This window comes from Haliotis rubra, unplaced genomic scaffold, assembly GCF_003918875.1.
Source record: "Haliotis rubra isolate DU_JTF1 unplaced genomic scaffold, ASM391887v1 Scf1415, whole genome shotgun sequence".
In the NCBI taxonomy this organism is placed as follows: Eukaryota; Metazoa; Mollusca; class Gastropoda; order Lepetellida; family Haliotidae; genus Haliotis; species Haliotis rubra.
In genome coordinates this window covers 86,263-100,034 of record NW_025765354.1, presented here as the reverse complement: position 1 = coordinate 100,034, position 13,772 = coordinate 86,263, and the positions used below count along the sequence as shown (strand labels likewise).

Here is a 13,772-nt window from a genome sequence, read left to right as displayed (position 1 = left end):
CCTCCCAGATATCAGGTAAGTAAGGCCCTCCAGTAAAGTATGGTGGTCTGTCCTGGACATCTGTTACAGTCACAGACAGCTGGGCCTCGCTGGTCAGACCTCCTCCATCCTGGAAGGGGAATAAACATGAGTGTGTACGGTACCGTAACTGATTTAAGGTTTAAAATGACCATGGGATTAAACTGTTGAACATCAATAAACTGCCAGCCAAACGAAATTTGCTATAGTCTTAAATCGATTTAGTCTTAAAACCACAAACAAAGATGAATGAAGTAAAAAGGCTCAACAAACGTAACTCGAATTGAGGAGCAGTAGTAAACCAAGCTATTAACATAATGGGCAAAGTGACAAAGATCTCAAATTGTACAATGCCCATCACATCCATGGCGCGTATGAACACCCCATATGCTACTAGACACTCAAAACCTCCCCGACGCACAGAACACGTCAGTATTGGAATAATTCATCATTTTTCTTGGATGTCCTGGTTAGGTTCTAGCTGGCTGGCTGGAGGAACACGACTAATCATGTCATCCGTGTTCTGTTGTTGCATGTCTGGAGACCGTGCAGGCCACGGCACCACCCTCACGTTGTTGACTGCAATGAAGTTCTTTACAGTTCTGGCTGTGTGGAGTTTGACGTTGTCATACGGATTAGTTCGCCACGTGGCAGTTGTTGTAGAAACGGTGGGACATTCGGACGAAGAACGTCATCTACGTTACGCTTAGCTTTTAAAGTAGTATTCTCTTATGACCCCTTTTCCTCCTGGCAACGTTATGATAACAACCACGCTTAACAGCACGTCCTTCTGAAAGCAGCATTTAGCAGTTCGCGCTCGTCTTCAGCGGTAAACATGCAGTCTCACATCAGCTCTGAACACATAAAACAGTGAAAACGCCCCTCTGCCAGTCACGTCGCTGCCATTGAAGTACAGTCCGTGCCAAGCTCAATCTCCATCGACGATGATTGGCTGTAAATAAGGTCTGGGAACCCTGAGTAGCCTGGTAAAGGTCTGTTGACAAACTATATGCCGCAAGGCACTCGTCACTGATGATGTCACGGGAGCAACCAAAAGTTTAGCAATCTCTGCTTTGGCTGCTCCTAATATACTCTCATTGTTGGTTGTCCGGATCATTTTTATACCTTGATTGTTTGGCTTGCCTCTTTTTCGCATTTTTTTAGAAGAAACGTGCCGTTTATGTCACAGTCTGCATAGAGCTATCTTTAACCTAAACAGGTTTTATTCATAAGAAAACGGGTTGAGGAGCCGTCTTCAAAATGGAAAATATCTACATTAACATGACTACCCTAACATACTGATATACTAATAATATACCCCACAATTGAAATATATCCAAAGGACAGTGGATGTAGAAAGAAACTAAGTACATAGCATTACAATTAAAATGTGTACAATAGATAATAATTACACTACAATAGGTGCGACAAGGCTTTCCGAATTATGCACGTCAATGTGTATCTGTTACAATCACAAAAACGCCGAAACAAAATGGTAGCCTTCACTATAAGACGGACTCGGTGACCTGAGTGCGGGTCATCGTGCCCCAAAAATTTTCGTGAAAGAAATTCATTATTTAAAGCAGGTCAAAGTTCCTCTAGGTCAAAGGTTAATCATATCACTCCTTGAACTTACACCATCGCCAGAAAAAGTAGTTCCCTTTTCAAACTACACACGTTTATTATGTGCACACAGACTAAATCTGACAATGATGAATAGATTATAGTATTACAGATAAAATGGAAGGAGTTATGATGAAACCGCCCTCTAGTTACAGAAACGAGCGGCCCGCTGATTCCTTAACTACGGGCCATTATCAGTTCTGTTGTCAAATGACGTCATTGAGCAGGTGACGTCACGCTCCATAATGACGTCATAATCTTGTTTCATGATCTAACAGTGTTGGGTCAACAGCCCGTTGCGAGTTAGTTGTTTGAACTTAAAATTAAATTTATGATACTATTTTGTCGTTTTTAACACAAAGTCCACCCATTTTAGCTGGATAGGGCAGTTAATTGACCTATGGCTTCTGCAAATGACAATGTCCTGCAAAGCAGCGTTACCCCAAAAGTGTAGGGATACATTTAAAGGTTTTGGTGAATCGGTTTTCAAATTGCGACCGTATATGCTGATTATACGGTCGGAAATTTATAGCATTGACCAATCAGAACTCATGTTACATACTAAGTAGAATTAGAATCACAGATATACTGTCATACAGCTGGAATATTGCTAAGTGCGGTGTTACACAACAAACCAACCGTAAATACATAGGGTAGAACATACACAGATCTAAAAACCAAGTTTTATCAAATACATGTACTTACAGTAGCCACAATTGCGATCTGATAGAAATTGAATGTTTCGTAGTCCAGGGCGCCAATCAGTGTCACGTTCCCTGTCCTGGATACATTAAACTTGCTTCTGTAATCCGGATGTGATGTCTAAACATGGAAAACTTACTGGCTTTTTTTATACAAGTACAATGAATGTTATCAAATTTATCAAACACAAATCTTCATAAAGCTGTTCTTATGCGTTTCTGAATCGATATCATTTGATACTGTATGAAATCTACAGAAGCACATACCTTTAAAGTGTAGTTGACAAGACCGCCAATCCCTGTGTCAGGATCAGTACTATTGGCGGTGAAGATGACAGTGTTGATGGGATCATTCTGAAATAAGCGAGTCATTTAAATGTATACTTAGAGGCAAATGTTAGAAGCAAATGAACTGTCATCTAAATATAGATGTGTATGACTGACAGAAATAAAAAGGCATGAGTACATTGTTAAATCTACTGCATTGTGTGTAAATATTGTATGAAGATAAAGGTTCTTTGATACCAGTTTGTGTTATTTGGTCATTTCGTAAATATCTAATTGGTGTATTGGACTGACTGACTGAGTTTAGTTTTACGCCGCTTTTAGCAATATTCCAGCAACATCACGGCGGGGGACACCAGAAATGGGCTTCAAACATTGTACCCATGTGGGGATTCGAACCCGGGTCTTCGGCGTGACGAGCCAACTCTTTAACCACTAGGCTACCCCACCGCCCCTGGTGTATTGGATGAAAGTGTTGTTTATTCATTACGACCGATACATAATAATGACCATCATCGTACACTATTATACAATTGAAAACCACTAGTTATAGTATCAACTTATGTTGCATTTATTATGTTCACATTATACAGATGGCATAAAAAAATTCAGAATCAAGGTTTTTAGTAGTTTATCACATGTTTATGGTAAATGACTAGACATGGTAGGAAGGTTGTATCGTAATGTATGGAAAGTATGATCTGGGCAAAACCGGAAGTGTCACGCGGACTAAAGCGGATAAAGCAGATACACTCGGTGTCAGTCTCTCGTCCAGTCCACCCGTGAAGAACCGGGCTAGAATTGATCTTCAGTAACCCATGCTTGTAAAAGGCGACTAACGGGATCGGGTGGTCAGGATCGCTGACTTGGTTGACACATGTCATCGGTTCCCAATTGCGTAAAGTCAGTCTCGTCCAGTCAGCATAAAAGGTTACTTGTGAACCCATAGAAAACTCAACACATGTATTGTTTTCATTGGTTATCTTGAATGAATTTTTAGATTTGAGTCAGAGAGAAAGAGCGTCTTAAAATGAGCGAAGAAACATATTCAAGTTCGAACTGCACAACATTTGCGAGAAGCATGACATATTCGGGAAATATAGACAGCAATGTTCACGGCCAGACAACCAGACGTTTATCATTTCCATTGAATACAGTCTTAAGAAGTGCATAAGTCAGACAAACACATTCTGGAGCAGTTTCGACATGCCACGTAAATGGAGCGCAATAGATGTGCTTCAACCTGGTACCTCACAGAGTGGCGTTGCTCTCCGATTCAACTTCCTTAGAAACACTTTTATTCACTTATGGCGACTTTTTCAGTAAAACAATCGTCGTCGTGTTGGTCGCCACCACGTCAAGATGGATTCAAACCATCCACTTCTGACACATGTTTCAGCCAGCAAGCCTTTCAGATCGTACCATGCTTGGCAACACAGAACACTTCGAGGAGGTCTACGCATTTAAGCACAGACAAACTGTAGCGCAAATAGCGCATATAGAATGGCCATTTTTTTCTCTGTTGCGCAACCCTATTTGCGCTTCAGTTTGCCTGTGGTTTAAGGAATCAGAGCAAGACTCCCAGTCCGAATGCCAATTCTTGTCTTGCCAGACAGCAGATCATCGACATCGACGAAGCGGACAACACTTGCGATGGATAGAAGAGTTCCCTTCAAGGATAACTCACGTTTCCTTCTTCAACAAATTGAAGGTTTACAGCCACACAGGTGGCGGTTTATGATCTGAGGTGGGATAACAGCAGAATCAAGGACGCCAATGATTGTGATTGAGAGGATATTGAATGCTGTGTCTAGTAGAGACTGTGCAAATGGCCGCTATACCAGCAAAAGATCGTATGTAAAGTGATACGATTACGCAGACCACACGTTGCTCGAGTCATACTGCAGTATCCCAAGGGACCGTGCATAAGTTATGGCTAGGAGGGGGATGATGCTTTTTATGGAGGAGCATTACAAAATCAACATGACCCCCCTAATAAAATTGATGACCGTCTTACCTCCCCAGAACAAAATGTGTGCCCCTCCCTTACAATCCTCCTCTCTCTCTCTCTCTCTCTCTCTCTCTCTCTCTCTCTCTCTCTCTCTCTCTCTCTCTCTCTCTCTCTCTCTCTCTCTCTCTCGCACGCACGCACGCGCTCACTCTCCACACACCCACAGCTATAAATCAGGAACGGTCCCTAAACAGGAGAAAATTAATGCGTTACACTCTCCAGCAGTTTACTATTTGTAACCAACTGAACACCGACACCGAATCCTCCTCAAAACAACGCTACAGGTAATCCTCTGTGATTTCCTCGGATATGGAATGATCTTTCCTGTGACTATTAATGGCCTCAATGCGGCGACTTTGCCAGGCCTGCAATACATAAGGTACACACAGTCTTTCCGACCGTGTGGACTTGCTTGAGAATCACACCCTGTATCGTATTTGCATATGCCTGTTGTTATGTGCTGTTGATCGTAAACATACCTTGAAACATTATTATTTGTTCAAGATCTCAAGGTTTTTATTACAGTACATGTTTTGCCTGACAAACCTACTTTCACAGAGGGTTTATATGAAATTGAATGAATACAAACAAATGGTATATATACAATATGAATAGTGAAAAACAATGCAAGAGAACATTTCAAACAGCTTTAAGCAGCATATGGAAATCAATCTATTTTATGAACGCTTTAGTAATATTAATATATGTCTTTCCACGTAACAGCATTTCATTCGCGGCAGTAAACGTGTAATACTGATGCAGTTCGGTTGTATTTTTAGTCCTAGTCATATCATGTACACAGACGTGTACATAAATCCTCCCCTCTCCCCTTCCAAAAACAGCATCTTCTCTTGTGTCCCCTCCTCCCACCTTCCCTTTCTCCCCATTTCCTCCCCAAAAACACTTTTACCTCCCCCACGTCTTCATGTAAGCATTCATGTAAGCATTTCTCTCATTAAACGGCAATTTGGAAAATCTTAATAAACCATGAACGTTTCTGTAAAGACTGGGATACAACGGTGTAAATATTGCTTAATACTAGAGGTATAAATGAATTTTATAAAGAAGATCACCACTCAAAGAATGGCATACAACCTCTGGAACAGAGACGGAGTAGGGCAGCCCTTTGAACCGTGGGTGGACGTCATTGACGTCTGTGATGATGACTGTCACGTATTGACGGACTCCGTCCTACACAAAATTGAAAATACATCTGTTAACAGTGTACCACTTGTTTTGAATTTCAGTCAGTGGATATTCAAATACTTGAACATCACGATGGACTTACCGCAAATATGGGTATATAAATGAAATATTAAGTGCATGTATTAAGAGCATCACTACTAGTGCTGGGTTTCATGCAGCTGACAAGCCTTCCTACTGGAGATGACGAGTTAGTGTTTGGAAACAGGGTTTCATGCAGCTGACAAGCCTTCCTACTGGACATGACGAGTTAGTGTATGGAAACAGGGTTTTATGCAGCTGACAAGCCTTCTTACTGGAGATGATGGGTGAGTGTTTGGAAACAGGGTTTCATGCAGCTGACAAGCCTTCTTACTGGAGATGATGGGTTAGTGTTTGGAAACAGGGTTTCATGCAGCTGACAAGCCTTCCTACTGGAGGTGATGGGTTAGTGTTTGGAAACAGGGTTTCATGCAGCTGACAAGCCTTCCTACTGGAGATGATGAGTTAGTGTTTGGAAACAGGGTTTCATGCAGCTGACAAGCCTTCCTACTGGAGATGATGGGTTAGTGTTTGGAAACAGGGTTTCATGCAGCTGACAAGCCTTCCTACTGGAGATGATGAGTTAGTGTTTGGGAAACAGGGTTTCATGCAGCTGACAAGCCTTCCCACTACTGGAGGTGATGAGAGTTAGTGTTTGGAAACAGGGTTTCATGCAGCTGACAAACCTTCCTACTGGAGGTGATGGGTTAGTGTTTGGAAACAGGGTTTCATGCAGCTGACAAGCCTTCCTACTGGAAATGATGGGTTTCCTACTGGAGGTGACAAGCCTTCGTGATGAGTTAGTGTTTGGAAACAGGGTTTCATGCAGCTGACAAAACCTTCCTACTGGTGGTGATGGGTTAGTGTTTGGAAACAGGGTTTCATGCAGCTGACAAGCCTTCCTACTGGAGATGATGAGTTAGTGTTTGGAAACAGGGTTTCATGCAGCTGACAAGCCTTCCTACTGGTGGTGATGGGTTAGTGTTTGGAAACAGGGTTTCATGCAGCTGACAAGCCTTCCTACTGGAGGTGATGAGTTAGTGTTTGGAAACAGGGTTTCATGCAGCTGACAAGCCTTCCTACTGGAGGTGATGAGTTAGTGTTTGGAAACAGGGTTTCATGCAGCTGACAAGCCTTCCTACTGGAGGTGATGAGGTTAGTGTTTGGAAACAGGGTTTCATGCAGCTGACAAATGCAGCTGACTTCCTACTGGAGGGTGATGGTTAGTGTTTGGAAACAGGGTTTCATGCAGCTGACAAGCCTTCCTACTGGAGGTGATGAGTTAGTGTTTGGAAACAGGGTTTCATGCAGCTGACAAGCCTTCCTACTGGAGTTAGTGATGAAACAGGGTTTCATAGTGTTTGGAAACATGAGGGTTTGGAAACAGCTGACAGCTGACAAGCCTTCCTACTGGAGATGATGAGTTAGTGTTTGGAAACAGGGTTTCATGCAGCTGACAAGCCTTCCTACTGGAGGTGATGAGTTAGTGTTTGGAAACAGGGTTTCATGCAGCTGACAAGCCTTCCTACTGGAGGTGATGAGTTAGTGTTTGGAAACAGGGTTTCATGCAGCTGACAAGCCTTCCTACTGGAGGTGATGAGTTAGTGTTTGGAAACAGGGTTTCATGCAGCTGACAAGCCTTCCCTACTGGAGGTGATGATGGGTTAGTGTTTGGAAACAGGGTTTCATGCAGCTGACAAGCCTTCCTACTGGAGGTGATGAGTTAGTGTTTGGAAACAGGGTTTCATGCAGCTGACAAGCCTTCCTACTGGAGGTGATGAGTTAGTGTTTGGAAACAGGGTTTCATGCAGCTGACAAGCCTTCATTATACTGGAGGTGATGAGTTAGTGTTTGGAAACAGGGTTTCATGCAGCTGACAAAGCCTTCGTACTGGAATGAGTTAGTGTTTGGAAACAGGGTTTTATATGATGAGTTAGTGTTTGACAGGGTTTAATGCAGCTGACAAGCCTCCTACTGGAGGTGATGAGTTAGTGTTTGGAAACAGGGTTTCATGCAGCTGACAAGCCTTCGTACTGGAGGTGATAGGAGTTGTGTTTGGAAACAGGGTTTCATGCAGCTGACAAGCCTTCCTACTGGAGGTGATGAGTTAGTGTTTGGAAACAGGGTTTCATGCAGCTGACAAGCCTTCCTACTGGAGGTGTTGAGCTAGTGTTTGGAAACAGGGTTTCATGCAGCTGACAAGCCTTCCTACTGGAGGTGATGGGTTAGTGTTTGGAAACAGGGTTTCATGCAGCTGACAAGCCTTCCTACTGGAGGTGATGAGTTAGTGTTTGGAAACAGGGTTTCATGCAGCTGACAAGCCTTCCTACTGGAGCCTTCCTACTGGAGGTGATGAAACAGGTTAGTGTTTGGAAACAGGGTTTCATGCAGCTGACAAGCCTTCCTACTGGAGGTGATGAGTTAGTGTTTGGAAACAGGGTTTCATGCAGCTGACAAGCCTTCCTACTGGAGGTGATGAGTTAGTGTTTGGAAACAGGGTTTCATGCAGCTGACAAGCCTTCCTACTGGAGGTGATGAGTTAGTGTTTGGAAACAGGGTTTCATGCAGCTGACAAGCCTTCCTACTGGAGGTGATGAGTTAGTGTTTGGAAACAGGGTTTCATGCAGCTGACAAGCCTTCCTACTGGAGGTGATGAGTTAGTGTTTGGAAACAGGGTTTCATGCAGCTGACAAGCAGCTTCCCACTGGATGTGATGAGTTAGTGTTTGGAAACAGGCTTTCATAACGTTGTCCCCTCTACCTACCGGTGTTGATGGATTTGTGGCTGTCAAGAGCAGTCTCAGCGAGCTGCCATCCTGAATGTAAAATTTTAAAAAAAGGGTCTTTATCATTCATAAACAGAACTTGTTAAGAATTATTGTCCATCACTATGTATTAAGAGAACAATTCTGCAGATGAACATTACACCCACTCGTGTTAGAGTGAGATTACGAACGTTTTATAAAGTACCAAATATACCTAACACGTCAACGCCAGATATTAATCACTTCCGAATACAATCGGCGTGAAAGTCCAAATAGGTGGTCAAAGATATGTGAATGTATTGTTAAAAAACCAAGTGTTCTTAAAAAGCCTGAGCATGTGTTGTGCTCACGGTATTGTTGCACGTGTTGCACAACTTTTGTGAAAAGTAACTGACAGTGTTTGTGATTAACATTGCAAAGCAGTAGTTGTCATTCTAACAATCCAACCTACAAAATTGTACATTCTAAACAAACATTACCTTCTCTTCATTATGATAACTATGATAGCTGTCATAGTTTTTTTCTTTCCCCACGAGATAGGACAGTAGTAGACGGTAACCATTAACGGATGAAGGTGGACAAACACGACATTTGTATAGGTTGTATTCTGTTTACGAAGTCTTCATGGATTTGTGGATGTTGCACAAAGCCGTCTTCATGTACTGTCTCACAAATTACCATTTCATTGGTCGTAATCGGCTCATAATGAAAAACATTGTCAGCCGATAAAAAATCTTTCACACCGTCAGGATGAGACATTTAGTATGAAAGAATGGGTTTTATGTCGCATTCAGCAATATTCCAGCTGTATAGCGGCAGTCTTTAATAATGGAGTCTGGACCAGACAATCCAGTGATCAACAGCATGAACATCGATCTACGCAGTTGGAATACGATGACATGTGTCAACCAAGTCAGCAAGTCTGACCACCCGATCCCGTTAGTCGCCTCTTACGACAAGCATGGGCTACTCAAGATTAATTCTAACCCGGATCCTCACGTTTTGATGATGATACATTTGGAAATTAATTACAGTGAATCAATGCAACATACTATAGATATACATGTACGCCTTACTGTTTCGTTGTCCAACGGTCTCTGCAGAACTATACTGGCGTTAAACACTACTGCCTAAACGTCCATTCCCCTTGAACGCGTTGAGAACACGTGTAACACGCATGTGCAACGGGTGTGCAACGCGTTTGAGTCCCGTGTGAATTATACCAAAGGCTTTGAAGGTTTGGGTGTTATTTAGTGGGCTTAGAAGTGTTTGTAGTGTTAGGTGTGTGCTAGTGTCTAGTGAACTCATTCCGTGTTGTCGGTAGTGTATGCAGTATAGTAGGACGCACGCGAGTGTACCATGCGTGTAACACGGGATTAAGTTTCAGTTGAATTTCACGAAAAGCGTTAAGGTTGCATTCTTAAAATTGTATGAATTTTGAATTCGGAAATTTGAAAGAATTGGTCAGGAATGAACCACGGGATGGTTTAGTTGGTACTTGTTTTGTTTATGATTACACAATGCCATTTAGAAAGTCGTCAAATGTAACATATGTTATATTTGGGATTACACTTTTTTGTAGCATTAATTTAGTACTTTTGAGTTGAGAGCCCCATCCGGGATTCGAACTCACACCCTCAGAGTCAGGCATTTGAATCGCCGCACATTAAATCAGCACGTTTAACCCACTCAGCTACCGCGACTTCCACAAAAATGGAAGTCGGACAACTGGAAGTCGCGGTAGCTGAGGGGTTAGGCGGCTGACTTTGTGTGCCGGCGATTAGGTGCCTGACTCTGAGTTCGAACTCCTGATGGGCTCAACTCAAAAGTACTAGAATTTAGAGCTTACAAAGAAAGTGTAATCCCAAATATAACATATGTTACATTTGACCACTTTCTAAATGGCATTGTGTAATCATAGCTTTCGGTCGTGGGAGCCGTGCCAATTAACACTTATCAGAGGGGTACACAAAGCCGGCAGTCTAGACTACCAGTTGTCCGACTTCCATTTTTGTGGAAGTCGCGGTAGCTGAGTGGGTTAGGCGGCTGACTTTGTGTGCCGGCGATTAGGTGCCTGACTCTGAGGGTGTGAGTTCGAATCCCGGATGGGGCTCAACTCAAAAAGTACTAGAATTTGTACTTTACAAAGAAAGTGTAATCCCAAATATAACATATGTTGTTTTGTTTACTTTTATGTTTTGCTTTTGTATTCTTTAAATTAGTACTTGTTTTATTTTTATGTTTTGTTTTTGTATTTTCTGAGTTTGCACTATCTGGTTATATGGGATTATATGCGAAGTAGAAGACCAGTTTTGATAAGAATTATACCTGAGGCCTTTAAAGTTTGGGTGTTATTTAGTGGGCTTAGAAGTGTCTGTAGTGTAAGGTGTGTGTTTGTATCCAGTGAACGCTGGAGCACGATTCTGTGTTGTTTGTAGTGAAAGCAGTGTAGTTGGACGTGCTCGAGAGTTTCTGTTTCGTTGCACTGTGTGAATTAATTTTGTCTGTTTAGAATTTAATTTTGAATATCATGTTTGCAATTTGGCTTTTGTCGTGTGAATATCTCTAGATTTATGGTATTTTCTTTTAATTTAAAAAAAAAGTGTTCTTATACACTGGTTAAAAGATTGTGTGTTTTTAGCACGAACTTGAATGTACTACTCCTCTGATGAACAGATTTGAGTTTGTCAAGAGTTGATTTAGCTGCAGCATCGGCTTTTGTATTACCTGCTATGCCAACGTCACCTGTTAACCAGCAGGAAAATAGGCAACAGTGACGTTAACCTAAGAAGGAAACACAAGAGGAACTTTACCATCAAAACAATAACAATACATCTGGAAATGAATTACAGCGAATCAATGCAACATACTATAGATATACATGTACGCCTTACTGTTTCGTAGTCCAACGGTCTCTGCAGAACTATACTGGCGTTATAGAAGCCAGAGATGCTGGTATGCTGACTTAAATACACGTATTGTTGTGTTGTCGATGACATTGTCACTGTGATGTGGGAACGGGGTGCATTTCTCACAGTCAGAACACCGATAGCAGTACCTGGAATAGATTGGCAGATTCGTGCTGATGAATTTAGTTATGCTGTGCCCAAATTGTAGTATATTATAATGCACTTTAGAACGACCTTTTATTTCATTCCGATGTCATATTTGCAGAGATCAAAATTGCGGTAATCAGATTATATAAACAGAAGCTGTCATAAGTTATATAAATCATATGCTTTTTAGATATGCAGACTCTGCTATATTAAAGGTGACACATATGAAGGTATGTGAGTGTTGACATGTTCACATGAGTTGCGGCTTTGCTGTAGTCCACCTGTACATGTAGCTTCATCTTATGTCTAACATGTGACCACATCACCGTCAACTATGGTCATCTCTATGTGTCAGCGTACCTGCAGGTGTGTTTTCTGGTACTTGTATTGGATTTGTCCGATCAAATACTGGCGGCACACAAACCACAACTGTAAAGAGGAACAAAAAACACATTTATCATCGATACACAATATGTGCATACAGGTAACAGATTAATATTTTAACACTTTATTATATAGGTATTTGTAAAGCGCTACAGTCCATCCAATCTACATGCATACTGTTAGTGCTTTGTTTTTTTTCCCTCGATCAGTGGATGTCAATCTCAACGGCACATCGTATATTCAATCTCAACTCCCTGGGGATCATACAACTCATGCAGCCACTGGCCGCACCGACTTATTGCGGCTTTCCCATCCTTACGAGGTACCCATTCACAGCTGGGTGGACTGGGACACATAGTCACAGTACTTTGTCCAAGTTTACTGCACGTTGCTGTGCCTGCAACTAGGTGTTTGCACGTATTCGTGTGGCAACCATCTGGTCATATACCAACGGATTCGTGGGTTCTTTTAAGTACACAGGGTTGTGTACTGTACACTAGTCTTTGTAACAACATTGAAAGAGTCTGCACACAAAGTTGACTCCAATGTTTTTCACCCGGTCACAGGTGGGCTCGACCCCGCCACCTTCAAACTCGCTGGATCGTTAGCCTGGCGCCTTATGAGCTCGCCCACCACGCCCCACGTCTACAAAACGAGTTTGATACTGCTATGGCTCATTATTCCAGGACTGGTATGTTTCATGAGTATTTACAGGTCATCACGGTTTGTGGTATCTGAAACTGCTTAAAGTACGCTCCTGTCACAGACCATGGAAGACCAAAAATTATTATTTGAATTCTAAAAAAATCAATATAACCAGATTTTCTGTTCTCAGAAAGTGATTACGTTTATACTTCCGTCAAAAATATTAACGGTTTATGACATTATTATCACGTCACTCTTTTGTTGTACAAACCGGTCAGGTGATGTGAATTGGGTTTTACAAAGACAAAGACCGCTGATTATATACTTCATGACTAATGTTACTATTAATCAATTAATCAAGAGGCCTCAGAAAACAGGACAAAAAAACGAACCTAAGGCACAGTATCAATGCTCCTACACATGCACCGTTAAATAGTTAAGAGCAATAATAAATGCTATACTACGTGACTCACCCTTGATAAGATTGATCAGCAGGACAACAACCACAGGTGTCCATTTGGAGCCCAACATATCGGTACAGACTTGCAGAACAGCTGGAATTTAAAGGAAGAGGTGTCTTTAAAAGGGGTTAGGAGCCACGTGCCATGCTGCAGCCATGTATATAGGCCTGTATTCGTCACTACTCGCCCCTTTGAGTAACCTCCAAGCTTGTCCCGGAATAACACGAGCTCGTCATGAATGGAACGACTGTTGTTTTCAGTACATCCGCTGTATACTTTTGTGCTGTAACTCGACAACGACAGATGTGAAGAGGCGTCCTGCCATGACTGCCATGACTGATCCCTCCATCCGCATGAATGAGCTGAAATCTGGACTCAATAAAGAGAACACGCACGCGCCCGCCGTCATAGCTGACGTCGTAACTTCTGGGGACTGATGTTACCCCTTCGTCCACGTATGGCAGTGTCTGTTCTGGACGCTATTCCTTAAATGAGTGAGGGCTATGTGACGATCTCGGGCCGTGTCATGACACATGGTTCCCCTGGGTGCGGCCGAGGACGTGTTGTGCCAGATTGTCGTAGGTGCTGTGATAACCTGAC

The 13,772-nt window shown here is 42.3% G+C and overlaps 1 protein-coding gene across 1 annotated transcript in view; it reads right to left on the bottom strand.

Annotated features, from left to right (window-relative positions):
- Window positions 1–13,259, bottom strand: part of LOC124269056 (cadherin-related family member 1-like) — an 89,801-nt gene extending 76,542 nt beyond the window's left edge. Inside the window, exons 1-3 of the mRNA XM_046704073.1 lie at window positions 13,185–13,259; window positions 12,043–12,111; window positions 11,521–11,684 (exon numbers count right to left, since the gene is read on the bottom strand). Coding sequence (XP_046560029.1) covers window positions 11,521–11,684; window positions 12,043–12,111; window positions 13,185–13,242 — 291 coding nt within the window. The 5' untranslated portion in view covers window positions 13,243–13,259. The remainder of the gene's footprint in view (window positions 1–11,520; window positions 11,685–12,042; window positions 12,112–13,184) is intronic.
- Window positions 13,260–13,772: the final 513 nt, after the last annotated feature.